At 31.3% G+C, this 25,331-nt stretch overlaps 2 protein-coding genes and 1 long non-coding RNA gene across 5 annotated transcripts; 1 reads left to right on the top strand and 2 right to left on the bottom strand.

Moving 5' to 3' along the window:
• Positions 1-638: 638 nt before the first annotated feature.
• On the bottom strand, positions 639-2,306 carry LOC105131348 (uncharacterized). The gene is made up of 2 exons (XR_843411.1): positions 2,019-2,306; positions 639-1,239 (listed from the first exon to the last, which is right to left on the bottom strand). It is a non-coding gene; the product is annotated as an uncharacterized LOC105131348 (long non-coding RNA).
• A 791-nt stretch (positions 2,307-3,097) lies between these two features.
• On the bottom strand, positions 3,098-5,631 carry LOC105131347 (alpha-soluble NSF attachment protein-like). The gene is made up of 9 exons (XM_011034270.1): positions 5,254-5,631; positions 5,121-5,170; positions 4,963-5,035; positions 4,783-4,862; positions 4,389-4,540; positions 4,040-4,199; positions 3,892-3,939; positions 3,556-3,636; positions 3,098-3,385 (listed from the first exon to the last, which is right to left on the bottom strand). Exons 1-9 carry the CDS (start codon positions 5,396-5,398, stop codon positions 3,308-3,310), a joined length of 867 nt encoding a protein of 288 aa, XP_011032572.1. The 5' UTR covers positions 5,399-5,631; the 3' UTR covers positions 3,098-3,307.
• Positions 5,632-12,313: 6,682 nt separating this feature from the next.
• On the top strand, positions 12,314-18,845 carry SETH2 (UDP-Glycosyltransferase superfamily protein). 3 transcript variants are annotated; one of them, XM_011034269.1, is made up of 9 exons: positions 12,314-12,643; positions 14,913-15,039; positions 15,182-15,754; positions 16,711-16,865; positions 17,621-17,711; positions 17,867-17,983; positions 18,077-18,180; positions 18,327-18,417; positions 18,553-18,845. In XM_011034269.1, exons 2-9 carry the CDS (start codon positions 14,923-14,925, stop codon positions 18,631-18,633), a joined length of 1,329 nt encoding a protein of 442 aa, XP_011032571.1. In that variant the 5' UTR covers positions 12,314-12,643; positions 14,913-14,922; the 3' UTR covers positions 18,634-18,845. The 3 variants fall into 3 exon arrangements, with proteins under 3 accessions (XP_011032571.1, XP_011032568.1, XP_011032569.1); XM_011034266.1 differs by having other exon boundaries at positions 12,314-12,661; XM_011034267.1 differs by lacking the exon at positions 12,314-12,643 and adding an exon at positions 14,359-14,820.
• The last annotated feature ends 6,486 nt before the right edge of the window (positions 18,846-25,331 follow it).

Here is a 25,331-nt window from a genome sequence, read left to right as displayed (position 1 = left end):
GTGCTTTGATGGGAAAGTAAATATTCGTTAGTCCCCAAACTATTTTGTGATTCTCAACTTGGTCATAAACGAAACAAACTTTTTGTCTCCTATCATACATTATCAATTAACCCACATTATTCTGGTGTATGATGACAAAAGTATAATTTTAAAGTTAAATAGGTCCCTCTTGTTTATAATTGCAAAGGATTTTTTTTTAAGAGCAGCGTTGAGTTAATTGGGAATAATAATTATGTAAAAATTAAATTTTCAAAAAAATAATTGTTTTTAAACTGTATTATTTTTTAAATATTTTTTAATCTATGTTATTTTTCTAGAACGTTTAACAAGTTGTCATTTTGAAAAAGAATTCTTATCATGAAGTCCCATGGTCAAACCCAAATAAAAAATTAAAAATTGATTGGGATTTAATATTAATGAATAATAGGATATATTTAATTTTTTAATTTTATTCATATTTTAAAGTTGGTATTAAATTTTTTAAAAATATCTTGAGCTTAAAACATAGGTCAAGACACCTTATCTGTATCTGGAGGTTTGCCTCAGGTGATGCGTCCAAGCTCACAAAGAATTGCTAGAGTTGCCCAGACTTGGTGTCAAAATAGAAGAAATCTTGATCCGGTCAAATTAAAATAAAATAAAATAAGAAAACTTATTATGTTACGTGAATCATTAGACCAAGAAAAATCAACATATTTTTTCAACAAAAATATCGTGCTCTATTCAAAATTTCATCGTTGAATTATCATGAAGGTACCTGAGACCGATCTGATGCTGAAATTTCTTATAGGGACTTACAGACGAGGTTCCCTTTTTTGGGCTGATAAAATTTTTCAAGTTGAACTCATGGTTGCTTATGGGCTCGTGTCTGTGGAACCCAGCTTAGGCTTAGATTCTCAAGCCTCACTGGTTCCTGTAGCCCCCCTTGGGAAACAAAGAAGGTCGATCCATCTGTTGTTAGAAGGCTGCTGCCATTGACAGTCGCAACTCTCCAGTTTTGGTTCTGCTGGCGTTGGCTGAGTGAGGATCGACAGAGCCTAGTTTGGAGAAAGTCAAATACTTGCATTATAGTGCCTCAGGCCCCTCAAAAGAATAATTTTCCCAAACCAGCTAAAGCACAATTGCTTGAATTAACCTTTGTCTAGAGTTTAGAGGGCACCAGTCGTCATCAAATCCTGAACTTAGAGCTGCATGTAATGACATGTGAGCAGGAGCTAGGTGATCTGATCAATGATTTGCCTGTCTTTGAGAAAACAAACTGTGAGAAGCCACAAACCTAACAGCTATACTCACAAGAGGAGATTTACAGAGATGATGGGGAAAATGTCCAGAGATGTTTTTCAAGATAGAAATGCCACAGTTGTAAGCTTTCTCTATCCAGTTACTTGCCACAGCTTAAAGATAAAGATGCTTACTGCTATAATTCAGTAATGCGAGGGGATGAAATGCAAGTGAATCTTTTCTTCTTGGATACAGGAAATACAAGTGACATGTTTTTTAGGCAAGAAACATGGGTGACAATTTAAAGGGAATAATGATACATGTAATATCCCACCTGTTTTTACTTCTTTTCTTCTTTGTTTACGATAATCTTTTGGGATGCATTTGACAAAAAGATGGTGGAAGGGAGAATAAAATTAATTTCTTAATTGTACAGTTATAAAACAACACCACAAATTGTATATCAATTTAGTTCCAGACCGGATTTAAATTACTAGATTGAAGTTCAACCTGCAAATTATCAAATTATTGAGTCAACATGATTTATTATTTTCTATTCAAAACAAAATTGTTAAGAGTTTTTTTTTTAAAAAAACATTTCTTGATTTTGACCTAGCTGAGTTTGGCAAAACAACTAAGTTATGGATCATCTTCCCGGGTTATCTAAGAATATTAAGTCAATATTAAGATCAACTCAAATTAAAATCTGGCTCAGGTAAAGTTTTAAATCATGGATTTGCCTATTCATTCTGCCGATTTGACCGGGTTTAATAGTTTTGCATACACTTCTGCTATACCTTTTGTGTAGGAAGAAGCATCTTCTCCCCTCACATCAACGCTGCCTTGAAATTGGAACTCCACCTGCACCAACAATGACATACTACAAGAACACAGTCCTTCGTTAGGTTACTCTAATTTATAGCTTAGTTTTCTAAATCTTGTAAAACACTACTATACAGGAGCATTTTTGGAATAATTTAGATAACATCAAACTATTATTTGTCTAGGTAAATAAAAAATCATATGTATGGGAATGATTTTTGGTTTTTTCTGGAAAGTATTAATAAGCTAGATCCTTGCTTCGGGTTATTTCATACCATAGATAAACTCATACCATAGATAAACTCGAACACTCAAGAAATCGAAATCTGTTGGAAAGCCGAATTCGCATCCCTTACGGCCAACACGGTCTTGTGTTCTTGGACCAGAAGGGACTTGCTTAGCTTTACACCCGTGCAAGGAATCATTTCTAATACATCCGTGGGGCAGGCCCGGAAAGCAATCTTCAAATTTAAGCACAAACACTTAAAAGTATAGGCCATGACAAAAAAAACACTCGCCACAATTCACAATAATCTCATAAAAGTGTGGTGAAAGTCACAAAACCTTGAAGCAGTTTGGAATAAACCATTATTGCAAGCAAAATAGAGCAAAAGAAAGAACTCAAGAGCTTACACTACCACGAAACATAACAAGGGTAAATAATCTAGTGACAATTTGCCTATTTTACGAGAACTGGGAAACATCATAAGCAACTGTAACTCCAATAATTGATCTTGCTCGAGCTGGTTTTTCATGCAAACATACGAGGATACGTTTGAGATCCCCAGGCCGGACCATCTAACTATGGGTGCTTATCAGACTACTTAGACTAACACAAGGAAGAGAGTCTTACCACAACTTTGCCAGAGTTAGGGTCCAATTGACTGCTCGTAAACCACTTGATAATTCAGATTCTAGTCAAGATTTTAAGAGAGATTTTCAAGTAAAATTCATGAAAAATTATAGCGTGTTAATTAGCCAAACATATACTTGACCTGATGCTTATGCCCTTCTACTTGATGAGGATTAAAGAATTAGGTAATTTACACATGAATTGAATAAGGTATCAAGACAAACCTTCATTAATAACTATCAATTTTTCACACAAAATGCAAGCTCATTTATTCCAGTATAAGTGCAGAGCAATGGACCTGAAAAACAAAATACATATAAATATGTACGCTATAGCTAGTGCTGTGCTCTTAATATATACAGCTCTGAGAGCAATATTTTGAATTATCGAAAAGAAGAATCACTGGAATTCTCAGGTCAAATCATCCTCTAGTTCTTTGGACTTCAGGGCATTCTTGACTTTCAACAGAAGTGTGACCTTCCAAGAATCCTACATGACATAACATTCCAGGTCAGTGCTAACTCTGTGATGTTTACAAAATGGAATGTTGAGATCAGTGCAGTCTTTGCCAAATTACGGTTGCAACTGATTCAGTAAACTTCACATTCCAAAAGAAAGAAGCTGCAAGAATTAAACTTCAACGCTAAAAAAAGATGTACCAGCTTGGAAATGCTATCGAATTCCTTGATAATGGAAGTGAGCTTCGGAACATCCTCCTCATCAATTGCAGTAGCTAAATCCTGAAATGTTATAATAAAAACCAATGAGCATGATGAAAGCACTTGCAAAATGACACATCAAGATCAACATTTCACCAGCAACCTATTGCCTAATCTTCATTCCATTCAACCAATTTCTTTACCATATTAGCAGTATGCTATTACATCTATGAACTCAAAATGCTGAAAAAATAAACTTAATACCGCACAAAGTAACTCAATTACATATAATGCATAACAAATAGCAAGCCTGATAATTGAGAAGCATCCACTTACTGATAAAAATTTGTATTCCCGGGTTCTAGAAAATGTAGGATCCAAATTCTGCACAGCCAATTGATAATTTATTTATTCAGAAAAGTAAACGACATGTTGATACAGATACACATGCAAAATAGATATCCATTGTCTATAGCAACTGAACCTCATATTGCTCCAATGCATTGGTTATGGCAACAACATCACCTCTGCAGAGTTGGCAAATCCCAGCATTGAGAAGATATCCTCGTACTCCATATTTTAACAAGTTATTATTGAGCGACTGTCGTGCTACATCTTCATATATCTGAATTGCTTTCTGATATCTGAAGAACAAAGTGAAACAGAATTAATTCATCCACAAGATAGAAATCATGCCGTCCCCACTATCCACAAGATTGTGATTAAAGAACAGAAAACAAAGTAAAACCAACTAAAGACTCCCAACTGCAGGGGTGTAATGGTATATTATCAAGGAAATTTAATAGCTTTATTATTTAACTGAATTCACTTACTGTTCAAGTTGAGCAGAAATTTCTGCAACTTTCAGCTTGCACTTGTTTGCAAGGGAGTTTGATTCTTGAAATTCAAAATAATCAGCAGCTTTTTCAAAGTACATAATAGCCTTGTCACTGTTTTGCTCGAGCTCATACAACTCACCAATTTCCTGAATCAGAAAAAAAAAAATGTCTAAAGATATTAGTTATCCATATCAACTGCATAACTTACACTTTAATGCTATCTAGACACTACAAATACATATGTCGGGTGCATATGGGCAACAATAATTTTTTAACCATCAAGATTAATACAGAAATCCCTATATTATCAAAATAAATTAGCCCATAATCACTAAATAAACAAGGAAAATGACTCCTAAAAATTATTCATTTCTACAAATCATAGTACCTTGCAATACTTTGCAGCATTGCTATACCTTCCCATATCAACATAAATATCCACAGCTTGCAAATAGCACGAGATAGCCCCTATAAGAACAACAACAGCATAAATTATTGACTTATTAAATTACAAAATAATGGGATTTTAATTCCATAATCAATTAAAAAATCAAATCTTAACAAACACCTTTAGTTGATGTTTTCTTGTAGCAGCTTGCAGCATCTACATAAGCAGTAGCAGCTTCATGTCTGCTATCCAACTGTAAAAACAATTACTAACCTGATTATCATCACAAACACTAATTACAATTAAGGAACAGTTGTTAAATTACATCATAATCATACCTTTAAATGACAATTAGACAACTTGATGAAAACAGACCCAGCTTTATCCCCTGTACAAAATAAAATAAAAACTATTATTATAAAATGGATTAAAAAGGAAATAAAAAGAAGAGGAAGGAAGTGGGATTTATACAAGATTTAGCGAGTTTAAATTGATTGGCGGATTGGGTAAGCAAATCAGCAGCATCTTCATATTTAGAGCCCAGTAAACCCCAGCCGTTGATTCTCTTATCTGCTTTTTTCTCGAATTCTTCTCCTCTTCTAATGTGATCCCCCATTTCCTTGATCTTTGGTTTAGCAGTTTTCTATCTCTGCTTTTGATTTTCTCCTTTTCCCTTCTCTTTGTGTTGAGAAAGGAAAACAGCGAGAGGATGATAGATGGTTTGGTTGGTGAAATAGCGCGTGAAGGACTCGTCAGTCTTGCTTTAAAACTTAACAATGAAGGCGAGGCCACTTCTGTTTCGAGGAATGGTTTACCCCTCAAGTATCGAGGTTCTGTTAAAATAAGCTCCGTAATATCAATTTGTTGACTGTATCTTTAAGCTCTTATGTTTTATAGTTTTTATATTTAATTTGAGATCAATTGGGAAAAAAATTGTATTATTTAATTATCTTATCAATGAATAAATAATTTCAAATCAATTATTTTTATTAAAATATAATTTTTTTATTGATCTAAATTAAACTTAATGAGGTTAATAAAAATACTAAATACATTATGCTAAATTAATATCCTACTTGATTTTAAAATTTATCCTACAAATTGATTCACGGTAAAAATTTAAATTAAGCTGAATCTTAATAAAAATAATGATAAAAATAACTTGGTGGCATATAAAAAATTAGGATAATTCATTATTTATCATTATTTAGAAAAAAAATTTAATCAAAACTAATTAATTTTTCTTTTTAATTTTTTTAAATAAGTTTTACTGGTCAAAATTAGTAAAATTTTTCGGTTAACCCATGTAAAGCGTGACTAGAAACTTATTTTTAGTTAATTTTAAAATTAGATTTTAAAATTATATCTTATTTAATTCAATTAAAAACTCAATTTAAGTTAAGCTTTATATCCAAGTTTTTAAATCAATTTATCAAGTTAGACTAATTAGGACAGATGAAGTTTAATAACTATGTTATTTTCTAAATAAATTAAGTCTCGTTGCTAGATTAATTAAATTTTCAAGACGAATTATGTCATTAATTAACATGCCTTTTGTGATATTGTTTTGCAAAGCCTGAATATACGACGGTAATTGGTTCAAAATTTGATCATTAATCATGAATGTTCAACCTATCTATTAATTCAAAATTTAATCATATTCTTAACCACTAAGTTTATATAAAAAATCACGGATAAAATTTGAAAAAACTGATAAAAAAATTAAAAGAATTTTGGTTGGATTTTGATTCGAGAGAAGATTGTTAAAATCCCGAATCAAGTTATAAATTTATATAATTTTACAAATTAATAAATATTATTATGTTAAATCCACTTAAAAACTTAAAAAAGGGTTAAATCATAGTAAAATCGTATGAAAACATTGAAATCGACCAAAATTGTTTACAATTACAATTTTGAACCCTGTTTTACGTGTTTATAAGGAATATATACATTGCAGTCTGCATTGCAATAAGTTAATAATAGCACTAAAAAGTTAAAAAACCTAGCGTTTTAGTGCCTCTCTTTCTCAAAGTCCTTCCGGTTCTAGTATTTCAATCCAAACTTCTAATTTTCAAATTCAAAACAAACCATTTCAGCAACATTTGATGTAACATACCAACTTTCAAATTTCACTTTTCTACAATCTACATCTCTTTCCATCTCTCCAATTTCTATATGGGTGGAAAAGAATTATATCCACAAATTACAACTTGTTGGCAAGTGACCTGCAACCTTAAAGTTTTTTTTATTATATGGAGCTTCTGAATTCTGAATAAATTTTCTTAGTTAAGAAACTAATTAGGAGGGAGGCGAGAGTTAAAGTAATAAGTGATCTTGATTTCTTATAACATGTACAACAATTTCTTCCCTTGCTCATTTTAATGACAAATAATTTTGTTAAATCTTGACAAAACCATGTGGAAAAATACTTTGTACATGATAAAATAAAGTCATTATAAGCAGCTAGACTCAAGTATTTTTTCCTCTTGCAACTACTAATTTTAGAGTTAATTAATGAAATTTTTCTTAATGAAATTTTATTATATTTTCTAACTTGAACTTATTTTTAAAATGACTATTGCTTCTTTGGCTTTTCATATATTCTGTAGTCAATTAATGAGCACGTGGATTAAAGTTATCAAAAGAAAATCATTGTTGTGATGAACTCTGATGTTATAGCTTTGTATTTGTATTTGATAGCTTTTAGTGCTCATTTACATTATATTTCAGAATTACTTTTAGCTAATTGCTTTTCATTGTCTTGATGATATAAATATAAGACACTAATTCTGACTTTTGAAATCAAAATGCCCTTGCCATATTCATATATACTAGTATAAGATTCTTTAATGTTGCCATGCTACTATGATCTTTAATGAATGAATAGATGATCTGTGTACACGATTCTTATTAGTTTACCCACCGAGGGATGCTGTGTGCTTATCTAAAAGTCGTCTGCTTGAATTATAAGTGTTTGTTTGTTCTTCATAAGATATAGGATATTTTTTGATAATTTGTTGTTGTCAATGCAGAAGATAACCATGCATTTATTGGAGAAAAAAAACCTAACCCATGCATTGTTACTGTATTTCAAAAAGTATTGTAATTCTTCACTCAAGTTTTATTCATTATCTCCTTATATCATGATTAGATGGGTAAGTGGAGCCCTTGATCCAGAGATCAGCACATCTAGTGATGTTATTACATAAGTGAAAAGGTTAATGCATGCTTGTTAATTTGATACTTTTGCATTGATACTATAAAATACAAGCTTATGTTAAATACCCAGTATGCTATTTCTTACAAGGGTGTATGGACAATAATTGCAGTTTTTCTTGGTTATTGCTTGTTACAGGCCCCTTTAATGTAAGTTGCAGGATTCAACTATCATGAAATTTAGTTTTATAATGTTACTTGTTAGTGAATGTTGAATTGTTAGGCATACCTTTTGATTTCTTTTGTCACTTGATATTTGAGAGTTTGAAGCTCTACTTGTAACTGTTTGATTTATTTGTTGGGCTTTAGTGGACCAACAATATCTAATCATAAATGTTCGCTTTTCTGGTACTTTTTGTTTTTAATATAACTTGGTTGTTAGAGCATCTCCAATAAAAAATGCTATATTAAAGAGCCAAATGGATAAAATAGTTTTCTGAATAGTGTAAATATAACTTTTTTGATTATGTGCATTTGTAAATTCAAATTTAAACTTTGAAAAAAACCACAAATATTTTAATTTTGATTTTAATTTTTTTTGAAAAAAATTAAACTTTGAAAATCGAATGTTAAATTTTAAAATTTCAAATGGAAAAAAAATAACCGCCAACATTCTAAGATTTTAAAATTTAAAAAAATAATCCATCTATAAATATTTTTGTATACCTTAACATTTTTTCTCATAATTTTCTTCTCTCCAATCTTTATTATATTTCATTAAAATTCATCATGAATCATTCTAATTTTAATTTATATGTTGCTTTTGATTTTGATGATGACACTCCTATGTTCACTTTTTAAGTTACTACTATTGTGATTGCTGAAGAAAAATCGAATAATCAAGGGTGAAGAACAAGATATTATGGCTCTATTCTTGGTCACAATATTGTCAATCGTAATAGAAAGAAAAGTGAGTTAAGGCTATATAATGATTATTTTGCTGAAAATCATAAAATTCACTAAAAGTCAATTTCAAAAAAGATTTAGGATGAATTGTCATCTTTTTCTTCAGATCACAAATACAGTGAAAGCTCATAATCCATATTTCAAACAAATGACATATGCTCTTGGTGTTCTTGGTTTATTTTTCCTTCAAAAGGTAACTGCAGTTGATAGAATACTTGCATTTGGTATTCTTGTAGATCTTGAATTGGAGAAACCACTGTGATAGAAAGTCTTAGAATTTTTGTCAAAGCAATCGTAGAAGTTTTTGGTGATTGGTATCTAAGGGTACCAAACAAGGTCGATATTTGTCGATTATTATCAATTGTAGAGCAACATGGATTTCTAGGGATGTTAGGGAGCATTGATTGTATGCATTGGAAATGAGAAAAATACATAATTGCATGGCATGAAATATATATTAGTCATTATCGTGAACCAACTATAATTTTAGAGGTGGAGGCTTCATAAGATCTTTGGATATGACATGCATTTTTGGAATGCCTAGATCATTAAATGATATTAAAGTTCTTGATCAATCACCTATTTTCACTGCACTTGCTGAAGGTCGAACTGCTTCTGTCAATTATACAATGAATGGGCATGAATATACAATGGGATACTATTTAGCAGATGAGATTTATCCTAATTGATCAACCTTTGTTAAGACAATCACAAGGCCATTAGGAGCAAAGAGAAAATATTTTACAAGTAAATAAGAGTGTGCAAGAAAAGATGTGGAGTGGGCATTTGGGGGTGCTCCAATCTCGTTTTGCAATTGTACGTGGACCTGTTCATACTGGGATGAAGAAACATATGCAAATATTATGAAATCTTGCATAATAATGCATAATATGATTATTGAGGATGAATGAGTAATAAACCTTAGATTTGATCATAAACGTGAAGTCAATTCCTTTATATCAGTGTCACATGGTGAAATACCAGAATTACATGATTTTTTTCAAACTCATAATCAAATTAAGGATATAACAACTAGCTCTTAACTATAAAAAAATTTGGTTGAACATTTATGGTAATAATATGGCAACAAGTAGAATCATTAGATTTTAACTTCTTATGTCATCATAAGTTTCAAGTTTTTTATGTTTTTTTTTTTAATTATGGTTGTTATCTTTTAAGTTAATTAATCCTGCTTATTGTTGTTGAGTGTTAGAAGAACTTCAAAAAAGTATTATAAATTGATACCACTTTTATAACAATATATTTAAAATAACCAAGAAATTTCTACATATTTAATTAAAAATACATTACATTAAATAATAAATCACTCTAGTTAATTAAAAATTAAAACCTCTCTTTTATATAATTTCTAACTTTTTATTTTGAAAATACGCTATAGAAATTGGATCCAAATTAGAAATATCCATTTTCATAATTTTTTTCTTTCTCAATCCTGTCCAATTCTTGTTTCTCTTGACTTTGTTGAATCATCATAGCTTGTTGCTCTAACATAGTTTTTCTGTCTTCTTTTTTCTGATCCTCAATTTCAACTAGAGTATACCTGAATTATTGTAAGAGATTTGTTATAGTTACCTCCCCAACTTTATTTTTTCTTTGTTTACGTTTAAGTCATTTCTTTGCAGCCTTCTGACAAGTTGGTTTGTCTTGATAAATCAACGATTCATTGTCTTCTCCTAAACTAACAGAATCAGGGGTAAACGGAGCTGATAAAGCTGAACTTGCATTGACATGACTTTTTTATTTCTTGTTTGACTTTTGATGTTGACTTGCATGCTCAAATTGTTATTTGAGTTCTTTTCTTAAGATAACCCAACAATGTTCTAGTTGAAATCGTTTGTCAACAGAAGAAGTATACATTTGTCGAGCATCAATAATCTAGTAAAAAATTAGAGAAATTAAATAATGTTAAAATATATGTTAAACAATTTAATATGAAATTGAATATTAAAATTACCCTTGATTATTTGGTTATTCCACTTTGCTGATGATTTTCAATTTGAGTAACAAATCCAATAAATTTACTGATTTTTTTATTTATTTCTTGTCATCTACTTGAGATGCTTATTTGGAAACAATTATTCAAATTTCCTTTATTCTCTACAAAGTAAGCATGTACTCGAGCCCAAAATTGTTTTGTTTGTTGTTCAACTCTTATAATTAGATCCTTGCTTGTATTTAGCCATGCAGAGACAAGTAAACAATCTTTCTTTGGTAATAAGTTTAAATTCGAATTGTTTTCTTTGTGATTTTTTTGCTGAATGGACATTTAAATTCAAGTATGTTAAGTTATCAATTAATTGATTAAAATCACTTGGTTGAGAGAAAATATCTTCTAACTCACTCATAAGAAAATTGGTAAAAAGTCTTGAAAGATTTGAATCCATCTACATTAAAAAAAAAACTCAAGTTAAAACCTTATAAAAAAGTGTAAAAGAAGCTCACATTCAATATCTAGCAAATTTGTAAATTCCATACATGTGAAATAATAATAAGCATTGCCTTTTACTTGTTATAACATAACAATTTGACTATTTTTTTGGAACTAAAAGAGGATTGATATACTAGTTTTATTGTATTTTCTATAAGACAAAATATAATTGACCTTAAATTAAAACAAACATTCAAAAATAAATCTTAAATATGTCATCCTATATTTTTATCATTATCAACTTCCATTATTACTTCCTCTCAATTTGTCAAAGATAACAACAAAATATCTTCCTTAACCCATATAAAGAACATAAAATAATAAAGAAATAAAAATCATCACAAATATCAAATCAACAACAAAAAATCTAAAAAATCAAGAGATATAAAAAAAATAGAAAAAGCTTTTAAATAAACATACTTTTTAATTTCAGCTAATTAACACAATCGATGTTATTCATTAACCAGAGAATAATTGATTCTTGTTTCTTATTTTTCTAAATTTAATAAAAAGATGAGACACAATATAAGATTTTAAAATTTACAAGTTATTTATTTTTATTTTTAAAGAAAAAAATAAATTGTTGGCCAACGACTATAAAATAACTAAATGAAAAGACAAATTTAAATAATTGTTGGCCAACAATTTTTTTTATTTTTTTTATAGAAAAATATAAAAATAGCTTTTCAAAAAATAAATAGCTAAAATAGCTATCCATTTGCTTGAGACGAAGGAGTGAATAAATACATAAGCAAAAATTAAAATATAACTTTTTAAATTTATCTTCTAATTTAGTTTTCTCGTTGGAAATTCTCTTAATATTTTAATTTTTATAAATAAACATAAAAAAGAAAGAGCATCTATAAATTTTTTTATGTAATTTTATAATTTATATTTATTTTATATTTTTTACATCGTGTTAAAAATATATTTTTAACGATTTTGGTTACAGGATGCGAAATCGAGTGAACGGACTGATTGAACAAGAAAACAAAACTCTCCCGCAGCCCACCGTCTCTCTCCGTCTCTGTTCTCCCAGTCTCGCGTGCAGCTAGCCAGCCACCGTAAACGCAGTCCACTGAAACCCTAAACGCAGTCACCCTCCCTCCCTTAACAGACACAATAACCCTAAAACAGTGACCTCTCTTCTCTCTTCTCACCGCCTCTCTTATCCTCTCCGGTCTCCAGCACCTCCCCAATTGCAGTTGCAGGCTTGCAGCCTCTCACTTCTCTGGCGTGCAGCCAGCGTCCCTAACCCTCAACAGCAGTGCAGCCTCTCTCTTATCTGTATGTTTCTTCTGTAAGGTTGGTTAGTTTCATTAACTCGTGGTACGTCATGCATCTATTGTTAACTATTAATTAGCTTTATAATCCATTAGGTGACTAAAACTCGTGGTACGTCATGCATCTATTGTTAGCTATTAATTAGCTTTATAATCCATTTAGGTGACTAATCAAAACCCTTAAAAAGATATATATAATCAATTCCCAATAGCGTATACTTGCATTGTTCAAGAATCATTGAATTTGCTATGTTAAACAATATATATATATATATATATAATCAATTCCCAATTGCGTATACTTGCATTGTTCAATAATCATTGAATCTGCTATGTTAAACAAAACATTTCTGCATAAGAAATGTAGCAGCTGGAGTAGGTTATTTAGCACAGCTATCTAGTTGATATATTATGATGTTGATGCTGACTTGCCCTCAAATCATTGTAATAGCTAAACTAATAGCTCATCTTGATGAATGGTTCTGGTTTTACATTGAATCTGATTTCTTTGTTATGTTTTCAGTAGCCAGCAAAATGATGTTGTTGTTGTTGTTGCTATGCGATTTTCCTATAAGATGTTTACTAAAAAGATCATTGCCTTTCAATGTTTTGTGATGCTGAGCTTCACTGGTCTTTTGACTATGTGAAGATCTATGTTGTCCTCTTGGGCATTTTTTTGTGTGTGTCGGTGTGTGAATTATCAATTATGGGAGTTTTCACATGCTTAGGTAAGGAAATTCCATCCGAGCTAGGAGCTGATTATTTTTTAAGAAAAAAGGAAAATTTAGTGGATTACTTATAGAGTTGGATGCACAAACTTGTGTGGAAAGTAATTGATGATAGCATGCAGTTCAGGGAACTGTTATATTCATATATACTTTACAAGAAAGCTTTTGAGCTAGGATATGCTGTTATGCTGTAGTTTCATAGTTTGTAAGAAAAGTCTGAAAAAAAGTAGTGCACATTTCATATGCTTCCATGCTGATTTATACAAGCAAGGTTTGATTGAATTGATCATAAATCATTGACATATTGGAATTTGAATATCTGAAATGTGCATCCTTTTTCTCTGGATAATTATATATGCAATATGACTTGATGGTGCCAGTCAGAACTCCATTCTGTTTTTTATTGTGGTAGTTGGTTCTAGATAATTCTTTCATCAAACTAGACAATAGAGTTGGATGGAAGCTTTTGTTGCCATCCTTTTAGGCAGAGGAATTTTCCAGATTTCATTAATGTTTCCTACATCCTGTTATCAATTTGGATGAATTGGATCACTTGTGTATATCTCAGGGTTTTGCCTAAGCTACCAAGTCAGTTTTATTGTCTATTTGGGTAGCTCATAGAAAAAGGGAATGGAAGATATGCTGAAGTAAAAATCCGTAGAATTATTTATGGGCTTGAAAAGCCCTTGGTAAAAACAACTCAGGGCCATTGTAAAAAAAGTCCAAAAGAAACTTTGAAAAGCCCAAAAAATTGTATAAATAACTCAGGCCCATCATAAAAAAGCTGAAGAGAAGCTTTGAAAAGCCAGACCCAATAAAAAGCCCAATTAAAGTGTAATAGATTTTACAAGATTGAAACAAAAAAACGAAACTAAATTGAAACTTGTTGGTTTGAAATGGTTTTTGATTAAATTCACTTGAACAATTTTGATTTAGTTGTTTTCTTAATATAAAACTGAATTGAAATGAAAATGATCACCCCTACAATATATCAAATTTATAGTCCAACTTATTTTTCTATAACCGGGATAGTCTTGGATGACAGATGCCATTAAACCTGATAGTGGTATGTACTAGCAAATATAACCCTAAACAAAGCCTATTATTACTTGCAGCCTCACTATTTCTGCAACTCTCCTCTCTTCCCTTTGTAATAAAAATCCCCTCACTCTAATACCCACAAATCTCCTCAGATCAACAACCCACAAAATGGCCATAAGGACACCGATTTTTCACTTTTTTGCTTAATACCACCTCGTCCTTGTGCCATTTCTCAACCACTACTACATCTGATTGTCACCATAGCTACCTGACCACTATTCTGTCCCAATACAATACACAAGCTCATCAATCTTTCTTGATCCCACTTGAAGACCAACAACACCATCTGAGAAGTTCTCCATCCACACCCGTTCTTCCAAAGCAAACTCTCTCTCTTTCTCTGTATTAGCTGGTGATGATTTTCTTTTTTGCTATTGTTAGTTATGAATACTTTTCTCATGAATAAATATTGTAATTCTGATAAATAGAATTTGATATTTACAGCAGGTGATTGATGGCTGATCAGAAGCACAGAATCCTGATGGTTTCAGATTTTTTCTTTCCCAATTTTGGTGGTGTTGAGAGCCATATTTATTATCTATCTCAATGCCTGCTAAAGCTTGGTCACAAGGTAGGTTTACTTGTAAGCTGTTAAAATCATCATCATTTGTGCTTTTCTTGAAAATGTGGTTGCCCACTTGAGAATGTCATCTGATTGGTGGTAGATGTGGTTGATTGTGTAAGCTATTTATTTATATTTCATGATTTTTCAGGTGGTTGTTATGACTCATGCTTATGGTAATCGCTCTGGGGTGAGATACATGACTGGTGGCCTTAAAGTTTACTATGTACCATGGAGACCATTTCTTATGCAGAACACCTTGCCAACTGTTTACGGGACGCTTCCAATTGTAAGGACTATCCTTGTTCGAGAAAAAATATCATTGGTGCATGGACATCAAGCCTTCTCAACTCTTTGTCATGAAGCGTTGATGCACGCACGCACCATGGGTTACAAAGTTGTATTTACTGATCATTCACTCTATGGTTTTGCTGATATCGGAAGCATTCACATGAACAAGGTGTTGCAATTCACTTTAGCAGACGTGAGCCAGGCCATTTGTGTTTCTCATACAAGCAAGGAAAACACAGTGTTACGGTCAGGTCTACCACCAGAAAAGGTTTTCATGATACCAAATGCTGTGGACACTGCTATGTTCAAGCCAGCCCCAGAGCGACTTGGCAATGATGAAATTATTATTGTTGTGATAAGTAGATTGGTTTATCGAAAAGGCGCAGACTTGCTTGTTGAAGTCATTCCAGAAATTTGCCGTTTGTATCCTAATGTGAGCTTAGTCCATAATTCATAGATTTACTTGTTTTTATGCTCCCATGCATATGCAGCACTTGAATTACTTCATCAGATGGATAGTCATATACAGATGTTGCCAACCACCAAAAGTAGGCATTGTTTTATGGGATTTCCTCCACTGTTTAAATTCTTTTTCCACCATCCACTCCCCCAAATGTGATTACTCTTGTGTTAGAGTGGTTTTTTATGTATGGGCCTAAGAGAAGTAAGAACATGAAAGTGATACTGGTGAATGAGTTTTCTTGATGAAATTCTTTTACCAGGTATTATACATGTGCCCTTTCATTATATTGAATTTGAAAGGTTGAGATAACTCTTTTGCAGCCTTTTCAAGTTCCCCTTACGTATATAGGTACATGACCTCTTGAATGAACACATTTACATGCAAATGCTCTCCTGCCATTTCTTGAAATTTCAGCATGAAGATTATGATCATGAAAGTTTTTATCTTCTTTCATGAAATTTTGAGAATGAATGTATTTACTTGAAAATGCTCGCCTGCCATTTCTTGAAATTTGAACATGAAAACTAAGATCATGAAATTTTTTATTTCCTTTCATATGCTTTTGACCCTTTGTTTCAATTTGATAGAATCATCAATGAGTGCGTGACCACATCCTAATTTTGGCATCTTGCTTTTCCTTTCCATTAATATGTCAAACTTGCACGTGGTATTAGGCTTACAATACAAATTTCTATCCTATCCTTTTGGCTGGTTGATATTCATCATGGGACTGCATTACTAGGACGGGGCTCCGTGAAACATGTATTCAACTAAATCTTGGGCCAACGTTTATTTTTTGAGAAATAATCTTGGACTCTTCATATTCACAGAGCATCAGTGGGTAATAGGATCTGTATTTAGGCAATCAGAATTTTACTTATCTCAATTGCTTCTAGTCAAGTCATTTGGAATATGCATGTATTAAGGTCAGGTTCATTGTTGGAGGAGATGGACCTAAACAGGTAAGGCTGGAAGAGATGAGGGAAAAACACTCTCTTCAAGATCGAGTTGAAATGCTGGGTTCTGTACCACATGCTCATGTACGCTCTGTCTTGATTTCTGGCCATATATTTCTAAACAGGTCAGAGGTTCTCTGGATTCTAATGTTAGACCATTCTTGTCATTATTTTAATATAGTAGCTCGACAATGTTCCTTTGGCATGGATGTATTTACCCTGAAGTGGAAATACAAATAGTAATAGAGCATTTGGTGGAGGTCCGCTATATATTTCTATTAGTAACATTATTGCAATTAATCATTACAAGTAGATTTATCATTGTTTGCTTGGAAAGAGATGAAAAACCTTTTATTTTTAGCTGTTTTAGATGGATTGTTAGAGATGTTGACTTAAGACTGATCTTCTACCTAGACAGGAGCCCTTCTTCTGCAAAATTTTTCCCTTTGCCTGTTCATACCATTTCCTCCTGGCCTTTACATTAAATTGATTTTCACCAATTAATCAAAGGCTTATTCAACAAGAGCCCAGAGTTACCACTTCTGTAAATTTGATGAACGGGCACATTTGAATTTGATATGGTTTATGAGCAAGAGGTGCATGCCTAGTTTTTGGAGACGATTCTTTTACATATGCTGTAAGTAGCTCTATATTATGTCAAGAAACTTTGCTTTCACAAAAATCAATTATAAATAATGACACAAAACCTGGCAAAAGGATCTAAAAACTATCATAAAGTTTAAGAAAGACTCTTTAAAAGTTGGCAGCCAAAAAATGAGCTCCTGAACACCCAAAAAGATCAGATTGTGTTTTGGACATTGCTTCACGATAAATGTTTGTTTTTGTTGAATATTGTCTCATTTTTTAACTCTTTGGGCAGTTCTTTGACAGAGGCGTTCTGCATAGCCATTTTAGAGGCAGCTAGTTGTGGGTTATTAACAGTCAGCACACGCGTAGGAGGTGTACCTGAGGCATGTATCATGAGAGGTTTCTTCTCTGTCTGGTTAAAATGATATCATATGCTTCTCTGTTTTACACAACCTTGCTAGAGACATCTTGCAGAATTGAAATTCTAGAAATCCCAAATCATACAGACAGCTAATTTGTTACTTCTTTTGATGTTTAGGTTCTACCAGAGGACATGATTGTACTTGCAGAACCTGATCCTAGTGATATGGTAAGAGCAACTGGAAAGGCGATATCTCTACTTCCAAATATTGATCCGCAACAGATGCATAATCGTGTGAGTGAGCCATTCATAATAATGTTGGTCTCCCTGAGAATTTCATAATAACTATTCACAATGGCTGAATCTCTGTGCTGCAATTGATGCTAGATGAAGAAACTCTATGATTGGCATGATGTTGCAAAACGAACAGAGATTGTTTATGACCGTGCTTTGAAATGTCCCGACCAAAATTTGTTAGAACGACTCTCACGGTAAGCAACTGAGATTTGTCTAATGAGATTAAATAACTGTTTGTAAATCAATGCAATTTAATGTGAAGTTGTAGTGACTGTTAACCCGCTAAATAGAGTTGATTGGTGTTTTCTTAACTTTGGTGGCTACACTACTTGTTTATTAGGTACCTCTCTTGTGGTAGCTGGGCAGGCAAGATTTTCTGCTTCGTTATGATAATTGATTTCTTGCTATGGCGTCTGCTGCAACTATGGCAGGTACTACCTGTTCCTACATATATAGAGTCATGACCTTATAGACTAATTCAATTCTCCACATGATATTTGACCTTTTATTCTTTTCTTCACCCCCCCACCCTTTTTTTTTTTTGAACTTTTTGAATTTTTCTTCAGCCAACAGAGGAGATTGAGGAGGTGCCTGAATTTACTTTACCCCGTCATCAAGATGAGGAAATAATCTCAAATTTCAACTAGGAACAAAATTTGGGGTGACATTGTAGGTTTAAAGTCCTCTTGGTTCATATAGATGGCTGTTGGTTTTGGGTTCCATAGCAGAGGACTCCTCTTCCTTCCATATAATTTCTTTCATCCCTGCGTGTGAGATGAATTTTGATATCAGATCACTTTGTTTCATATATTGATTTAGCTAGTTATTAATTAAATCTTATGAAATTTGTTTGCATGTATGTTAATTAAATCTTATGAAATTTGTTTGCATGCATGTTCTCTTTCCAATTAATTGTAATGCATGCTGAAAAAAATAGAGGTAACTGCTAATTTTTCTTTGAACTCGGCATCAAAAGAGCCAAAATTTGGAGGAATGATCAAATTAGAGAGAATGCAAGACTTTTATCCTGTTTCGTCACATCTATTTTTTAGTCGAAACAATATATTTTTTTATTATTTTTAAAATTTTATTTTTAATATTATTAACACATTAAAATGATATAAACATATAAAAAACTAATTTAAAATTCAATTTTTTTTCCTTTGGTAAGCTCCAAGAAGACTTGCAACCTACAAGTTACAAGCAAGAAGGCATCACTCCACTTCACTGATTGCTCGGGATGATGATGATTAAAAGGAACAAAAGAAAACGGAAAATCAAAACAAAAAGATACATAATGAATACATTTTGGCTGCAACCACTCAACTTCTGCATCATCACCTTGCATATGATGCAAATGTAATTGTAACCTCAGCTAGCCCTCGAGACTTCTGGTCATTATGGAAGTAGTGATGGTATTTTAAAATATTTTTTATTTATAAATATATTAAAATAATATTTTTTAATTGTTAAAATTTATTTTTAATATTAATATATTAAAATGATCTAAAAAAATAAAAAAATAAACTTGAAATAAAAAAATACATAAATTTTATCTAAATAAACGAGAATAACCTTATTTCTACAATGAAGGACTAGGCTTTCAGTCAATAACTCAAACAAAAGTGTATATCATGATTCGTGTATGAATATTCATATAACATGCTAGAAAAAGGAAATAAGCTATAGGATTTCTCAATCACTTTTCAAAATATTTTTTTAATTTTTTTATTTATAAAAATTTCAAATTGATTTTTTTATTAGTTTTCATGGTTTATATGTTAATATCAAAAAATTAAAAAAACATTATTTTAATGTATTTTTAATTAAAAAATATTTTCGTGAAAGCATCATGTACTAATTATCAATCAATTGGAGTAAAACAATATGAACAAGGAGGAAATCCAAACTTAAAAAGACTTGCACCTTGAATGGCTTCGAACTTAGAAATTCTTGCTTCTGTCAACACAGAAATTGATAAGATCTACAAGCAAAGCGCAGGCTGCAACTTTCCTATGGAACCACGACATTCTGTACTGTATTGCTGTAAATATGTTCAAGCATGCTCCATGTAAATATGTTCAAGCATGCTCCATGGATTTCAACTTTTTATACAGGATATTGGATCATCATGTGAATCCTGTTTCAAGAATACAGATTTTCTAATTTTGTGTCTCCAAGTCATACGAACTGTACTAAAAGTTAGCTGAATCTTTTGTAACTCCCGGGTCAAAATAGACTGGATGTTACAAACTTTAGTTCCAACTTGATACAGATTATAACATCCTTCATGAAAACTTTTAATCAATGAAAAAATATTAGTCGGCAGATTCCAATGAAATTACCGACGAAAAAACTTCAATCACTAATTAATTATGGAATTGCCGACATAATAAGATAATTAAAAAATCAAGAAATATATGGACTCAGGAAAATTCCACATTACTTTTTGCCTGACAAAAATATTCTATCACAGGTTTCCTTCGAAAATCTCATCAATCAATATAGAAATGTTATGTTACCAGAAGGTGTGTGAAAATCACAATTTATTAGATAAAATTGAATTTAAAATGTTCTATTTTTTTAAATGTATGAATTTATGATTTATTTTTATATATCAGGTTGCATGATTTCTAGTACAAGGTGTTTGAAAAATAAAAAAAAAATATACAACTAGTACAAGGTGTTTGAAAAATAAAAAAATATATATATAAAAAAAAGGTTTTCCAGGCTGGAAAGACGTTGTGTGGAGGGATTTTATACATCCACTCGTCTAAAAGACTATATAAGAAGCTTATATCTAACATGTGATGTCTGAGTCTTTTATATGGCTGTTACAGTCCGGTATAAAAAACTATAATAGAGAGATTCATGATTCAATTACCATGCATGTTAGTATATCCATTCCATTCATTTTGCATACGAAGAAAATGGTAAAATTCTATTGTATTACATACATTTTATTTAAAATTATTATTTTATATGAAAATTGTAACAGTTTGGCCCTTCTGATGTGGGGTATAACAAAAATATTTAACTAATAATAACTTTTTTTGCAAGATGGTTCTTAGACACGATCCAAGACCAATGAAGCTTTTTGTTGAAATTTATATGCAAAATAAGGATTGTTGGAAAGGGATGCAACAACTCGTGGATAGTTAGGCTTTGAAATTCATGGTAAGTTGGATTTCAACAATTATTTTCTTAAATTATTATTATTATTTTTTAAATTTATTGACTGTTTTTTTCATGAAACATATAATATCTTATTGCAAGAGAGATGCAAGGATAATATTTTGACCCATCCAGAACTCGATCTGGATTTGTAGTTGGAAGTTGGATCGTTTCATGAACCTGATAAAAATTGAATTTACAATATCTCAAATACTACGACCATAGTGTATTGATCATTAATTCCTTACAATCAAGTTCAAGCTCTTAATCATCGATTTACTGCTGAGATAACCCCTCTTAGGTTTGAGACAATTGAACTTAGGCGATTATACTAAGATTTGTTATCAATGGTACATATGATCTACCTCATCGCCCATATGATCTTGGTGATGATTTGCCTCCACCACCACTACATATGATCTACCTCATCGCCCATATGGTCTTGGTGACGATTTGCATCCACCACCACCACCACCACCACCTCCTCCTCCTCCTCCTCCAACTCCTCCTCTTCCTCCTCCTCCTCCTCCTCCAATTTCTGTCTATTAGATAAATTATATTCAATAATATTTTTTAAATTAATAATAAAATTTGTTTATTTTATTTTAGTTTTATTCTTAAAAAATATTCAATACAATACTAACAAAATTACCAATGAAATTTGAATCACAAATGCCAAGACTGATGAACCACCTCTCTTGGAAAGTTCTAGAGAGTTGGAAAAAAGTTATATAACTTTTACACTTACATTTATAAGTAGAATTACTGACAGATTAAGTCCTTTAAAAAATTCTAGAGAGTTCAAAAAATTATAAAACTTGCCATTGAAAATATGTAAATCTCCTATGGATTAATAATTTTATTAATAATATGACTTCAATCATTGATATAATCACTAATGATTTATTCTATTGATAACATGCCATACTCATTGATATAATTATTAATGAAATGATACCAATAATTGTTTTTGACATGATTTTTTTATTTTTAAATTTATTAATGATTATATTGATGATGAAATGACTACCATGATAGAAAATATTAATAATATATTTTTTAATGACTAGTTATTATTCATGATTATATTAATAAATTTTTTTTATAAAATTAATGTTTAAATACAGACAAAATATCTATGTCGGTATTATACTTGTTATGGATGTGTTTATAGCTAGTAGGACACCAATTCTGCTTGCTTGCCTAATTTGACCGTCGTCACCTCACTAACGTGACCCAATCTTGATGTGGAAAGCTGAAAATCCTTGAGTGGGGGGGTTTTGGTCGTTAGTTATGGAAACAATATGCATGGTTTCGTTCACCTTCTTTCAACTTTTAGTCTTGTTGATTTTAACCCTAGCTAGCTATCTCCTATATCTATCAAAACAATGTAGCTTCTAACGACTCAATTATTTGAAGTCTTAAAATAAAACGATCAGTATAAATGGTCAAGTTTTCCTCTGGGTGGGATGATCTATACTTAGGAGTTCAATACAAGGCATATCTAGATAGAATAAATTTATAGAAGATAGAATTACTGTGTGTGTGTGTGTCATAGTGAATGTAATTAATTAATCCATTTTTTTTTATTTCCCTCTGATTGTTAAAGTTTATCCATTCTTTCAATAAGGAAAAAAAAAAAACTAATTCTTTGCTTTCTTTATTTTTTTTCTCCTCCAAAAATCCTTTTGAGCTGGCCACCGTTGTCATTGATTTTTTATATACGTTTTCCCATGTCTCTTCAATTCTTTTTTTTTTGGTAGTGATTTGTCTCTTTGCTTTATTCATTTGATTGATTGATTGATTTTTTTTTTTTTATGAATGGTTTCTTCATTGATCAAAATCAATTTGAGCAAATTGCTTGTAAGGTTTGTGCAATATGCAAACACTACAATACAAACACTACGTTACTAAGCAGGTGACACGATGATAAAAGATTTAAGATTGTTTTAAGTTTAAGTCAAGATATTTATTTTTTGTAAAAACTTGAAATAATTAGGTTTTACTTGTTAATCTAAACCTATAAAATATATTTTTTAGAAAATAAATTTTTTTTGAATCCAAAAAAATAGATATGCAAATACTACAATACAAACAACAACAGCAAGAGACAAATCACTACAAAAAAAAATGGAATTCTTTTCTTTTGTATAACAAATAAGACTAAATCTAATTTATAATACTATGATAGACTTTTTTAATTTGATAGTCCTATAACTGCATGCTCCTCGTCCTCATCTAAATCAGTAATATAGCATCATTTTTTTGGAATAAAATATTTTAATAAAATTCAAGGTTTCACATAATTATGGACATAGGGCAATAATTTTAAAAAACTGTATTATATAAACTTTCCTTTGAGCTTTTTGCGAGTCCGCAAGCCCTCCCTAATCTCATATAAAGTTGAAATCGTAAAGCACAAATATTTAACTAGGTATAATTATCACAAGAGCAAATTTATTTGTTGGATCAGAACAAAACAGTATTTATGCATATAAAACCAAGACGGTCCTTAATCAACAAGAAAGTGCTTTCTGTTTCACTTAGTGGATCGAGCTAAGTGCAATACAACTAAGGGACTTTCCATCGAAAATCATTTACTTTCTCACAAAAGTTATGGTCATCTCAAGAGATATGATAGAAATATGAGAAAGTTTGAGCGCAATTGATAGAGTATTCAAAGGTGTTAACGTGACAAGGTGTGCTCATTATTCATGAATATCGATTACCTCCAAGACTAGATAAACTTAATTATTTCTCAAGATTCGTTTCAAATTGAAATCAGTGATTTAGAATAAAAAAAAGATTTATCCTTCGTTATGTAATTCAAATCTATTGGGTCCTCCGATTAAACAAAAAAAAGAAAAAAGAAAAAGAAGAAGAAATTACGGGCAAAATGGTGAGGTCATATGATTTGAAGACCTAGAACCCACATGAGGACAGAAGACAAAACATTCAAGTCTTGTGGTCTCCGGCCTTCCTGTAGATTCAAAACATGATAAGTTGCTTGTCACTCACTTGACTGACAAGCTAATCCCAGCGCACCAAACGGCCTACTAACCTAAACACAGTGTCATAAGAGCCTTTTAGATTTCATGAGACCTAGACATTGCACTAGCATGACGGTGGCGCCAATATATTTAATAAGTGTTCTCGACTTGAAAGTTGTTTGAATAAGTTAGGTGGACGCAAATTTTAGGGCAGACAAGACGTATCGTGTCTCCATTAGCTAGAATCCCCCATCAATTAGATTAATCTAGCAATAGATTTTCATGCTTGAAAAGTGACAATTAGGTTTTGTTTTGTTTTTTTTTTCCTTTTATATTTTCAAGTGTTAGGGTATCTATAAGGTGTGGATTCTACGTAGTATATCACACTGATTTCTAAATCGGAAAAAAAGAAAAAGAAAATACATTTAGCTCATAGAAAAATAAGAATCCACAAACTCCTATCACTCATGAGACTTCAGGATATATGGAAATTATCATGACATTAGAAGACAAGATCTAGTAGCTGTATAACAAGGGATCAAGATCTCCAAGTGTTGATTATGGGATAAAGTGTATCATTAGCATCTTAATCATTAAAATCTGAACTAACATAGTCAACAATCAACAATGGAAGCTCTAGTTTTCAACATGTGAGACAAAAATAAATAAAAATGTGCACACCATATTTGATTATGTAGACCACACAAGACGTTAACTAAGCCACCCGTGCCCATTAATTATGCATCCCTCCCTCCACTGTATAGGTAAATTAATTATATATAATGGAAACTTTACCTACTTCCATCCTTGTCTCCCTCTTTCCTATTAAAAACTCTTTAACTGAGGAAGAGCACCACCACTTCCATGGCTACTAATACGAGGTTCGATGGTTACTAACATGAAGTTGATTATTGTTTGTTTTTTAAAATATTTTTTATGTTGAAATATATAAAAATATTTTTTATTTTTAAAATTAGTATAATAAAATAATTCAAAATATATAAAAAAATTAATTTCTTTTTTAAAAATAAACTACTTTACGCTTCGTAGTTAGTAAATATATATTTCTTTTAGAGTGTGATGTCAAGTACATAGATTAGCGATTGACATCTCTAAATAAAAAACAAAAAATTCATCTTGTAAAGGTAATGCAGTATGTATCCTCCTCCTTATGGCTTGAC

Source organism: Populus euphratica, unplaced genomic scaffold, assembly GCF_000495115.2.
Source record: "Populus euphratica unplaced genomic scaffold, PopEup_1.0 scaffold23.1, whole genome shotgun sequence".
Classification (NCBI taxonomy): domain Eukaryota; kingdom Viridiplantae; phylum Streptophyta; class Magnoliopsida; order Malpighiales; family Salicaceae; genus Populus; species Populus euphratica.
This window is presented reverse-complemented; position numbering and strand designations above follow the sequence as displayed.

Coding starts and splice junctions, on each gene's coding strand:
- LOC105131347 (XM_011034270.1), bottom strand. CDS start 5,398: ATGGGGGATCACATTAGAAGAGGAGAAGAATTCGAGAAAAAAGCAGAT. Junction 4,541..4,782: donor ATGCTGCAAAGTATTGCAAG/GTACTATGATTT, acceptor TTTCTGATTCAG/GAAATTGGTGAGTTGTATGA. Junction 3,637..3,891: donor GGGAATACAAATTTTTATCA/GTAAGTGGATGC, acceptor ATAACATTTCAG/GATTTAGCTACTGCAATTGA.
- SETH2 (XM_011034269.1), top strand. CDS start 14,923: ATGGCTGATCAGAAGCACAGAATCCTGATGGTTTCAGATTTTTTCTTT. Junction 16,866..17,620: donor GGCCATATATTTCTAAACAG/GTCAGAGGTTCT, acceptor CTCTTTGGGCAG/TTCTTTGACAGAGGCGTTCT. Junction 17,712..17,866: donor GCGTAGGAGGTGTACCTGAG/GCATGTATCATG, acceptor TTTGATGTTTAG/GTTCTACCAGAGGACATGAT.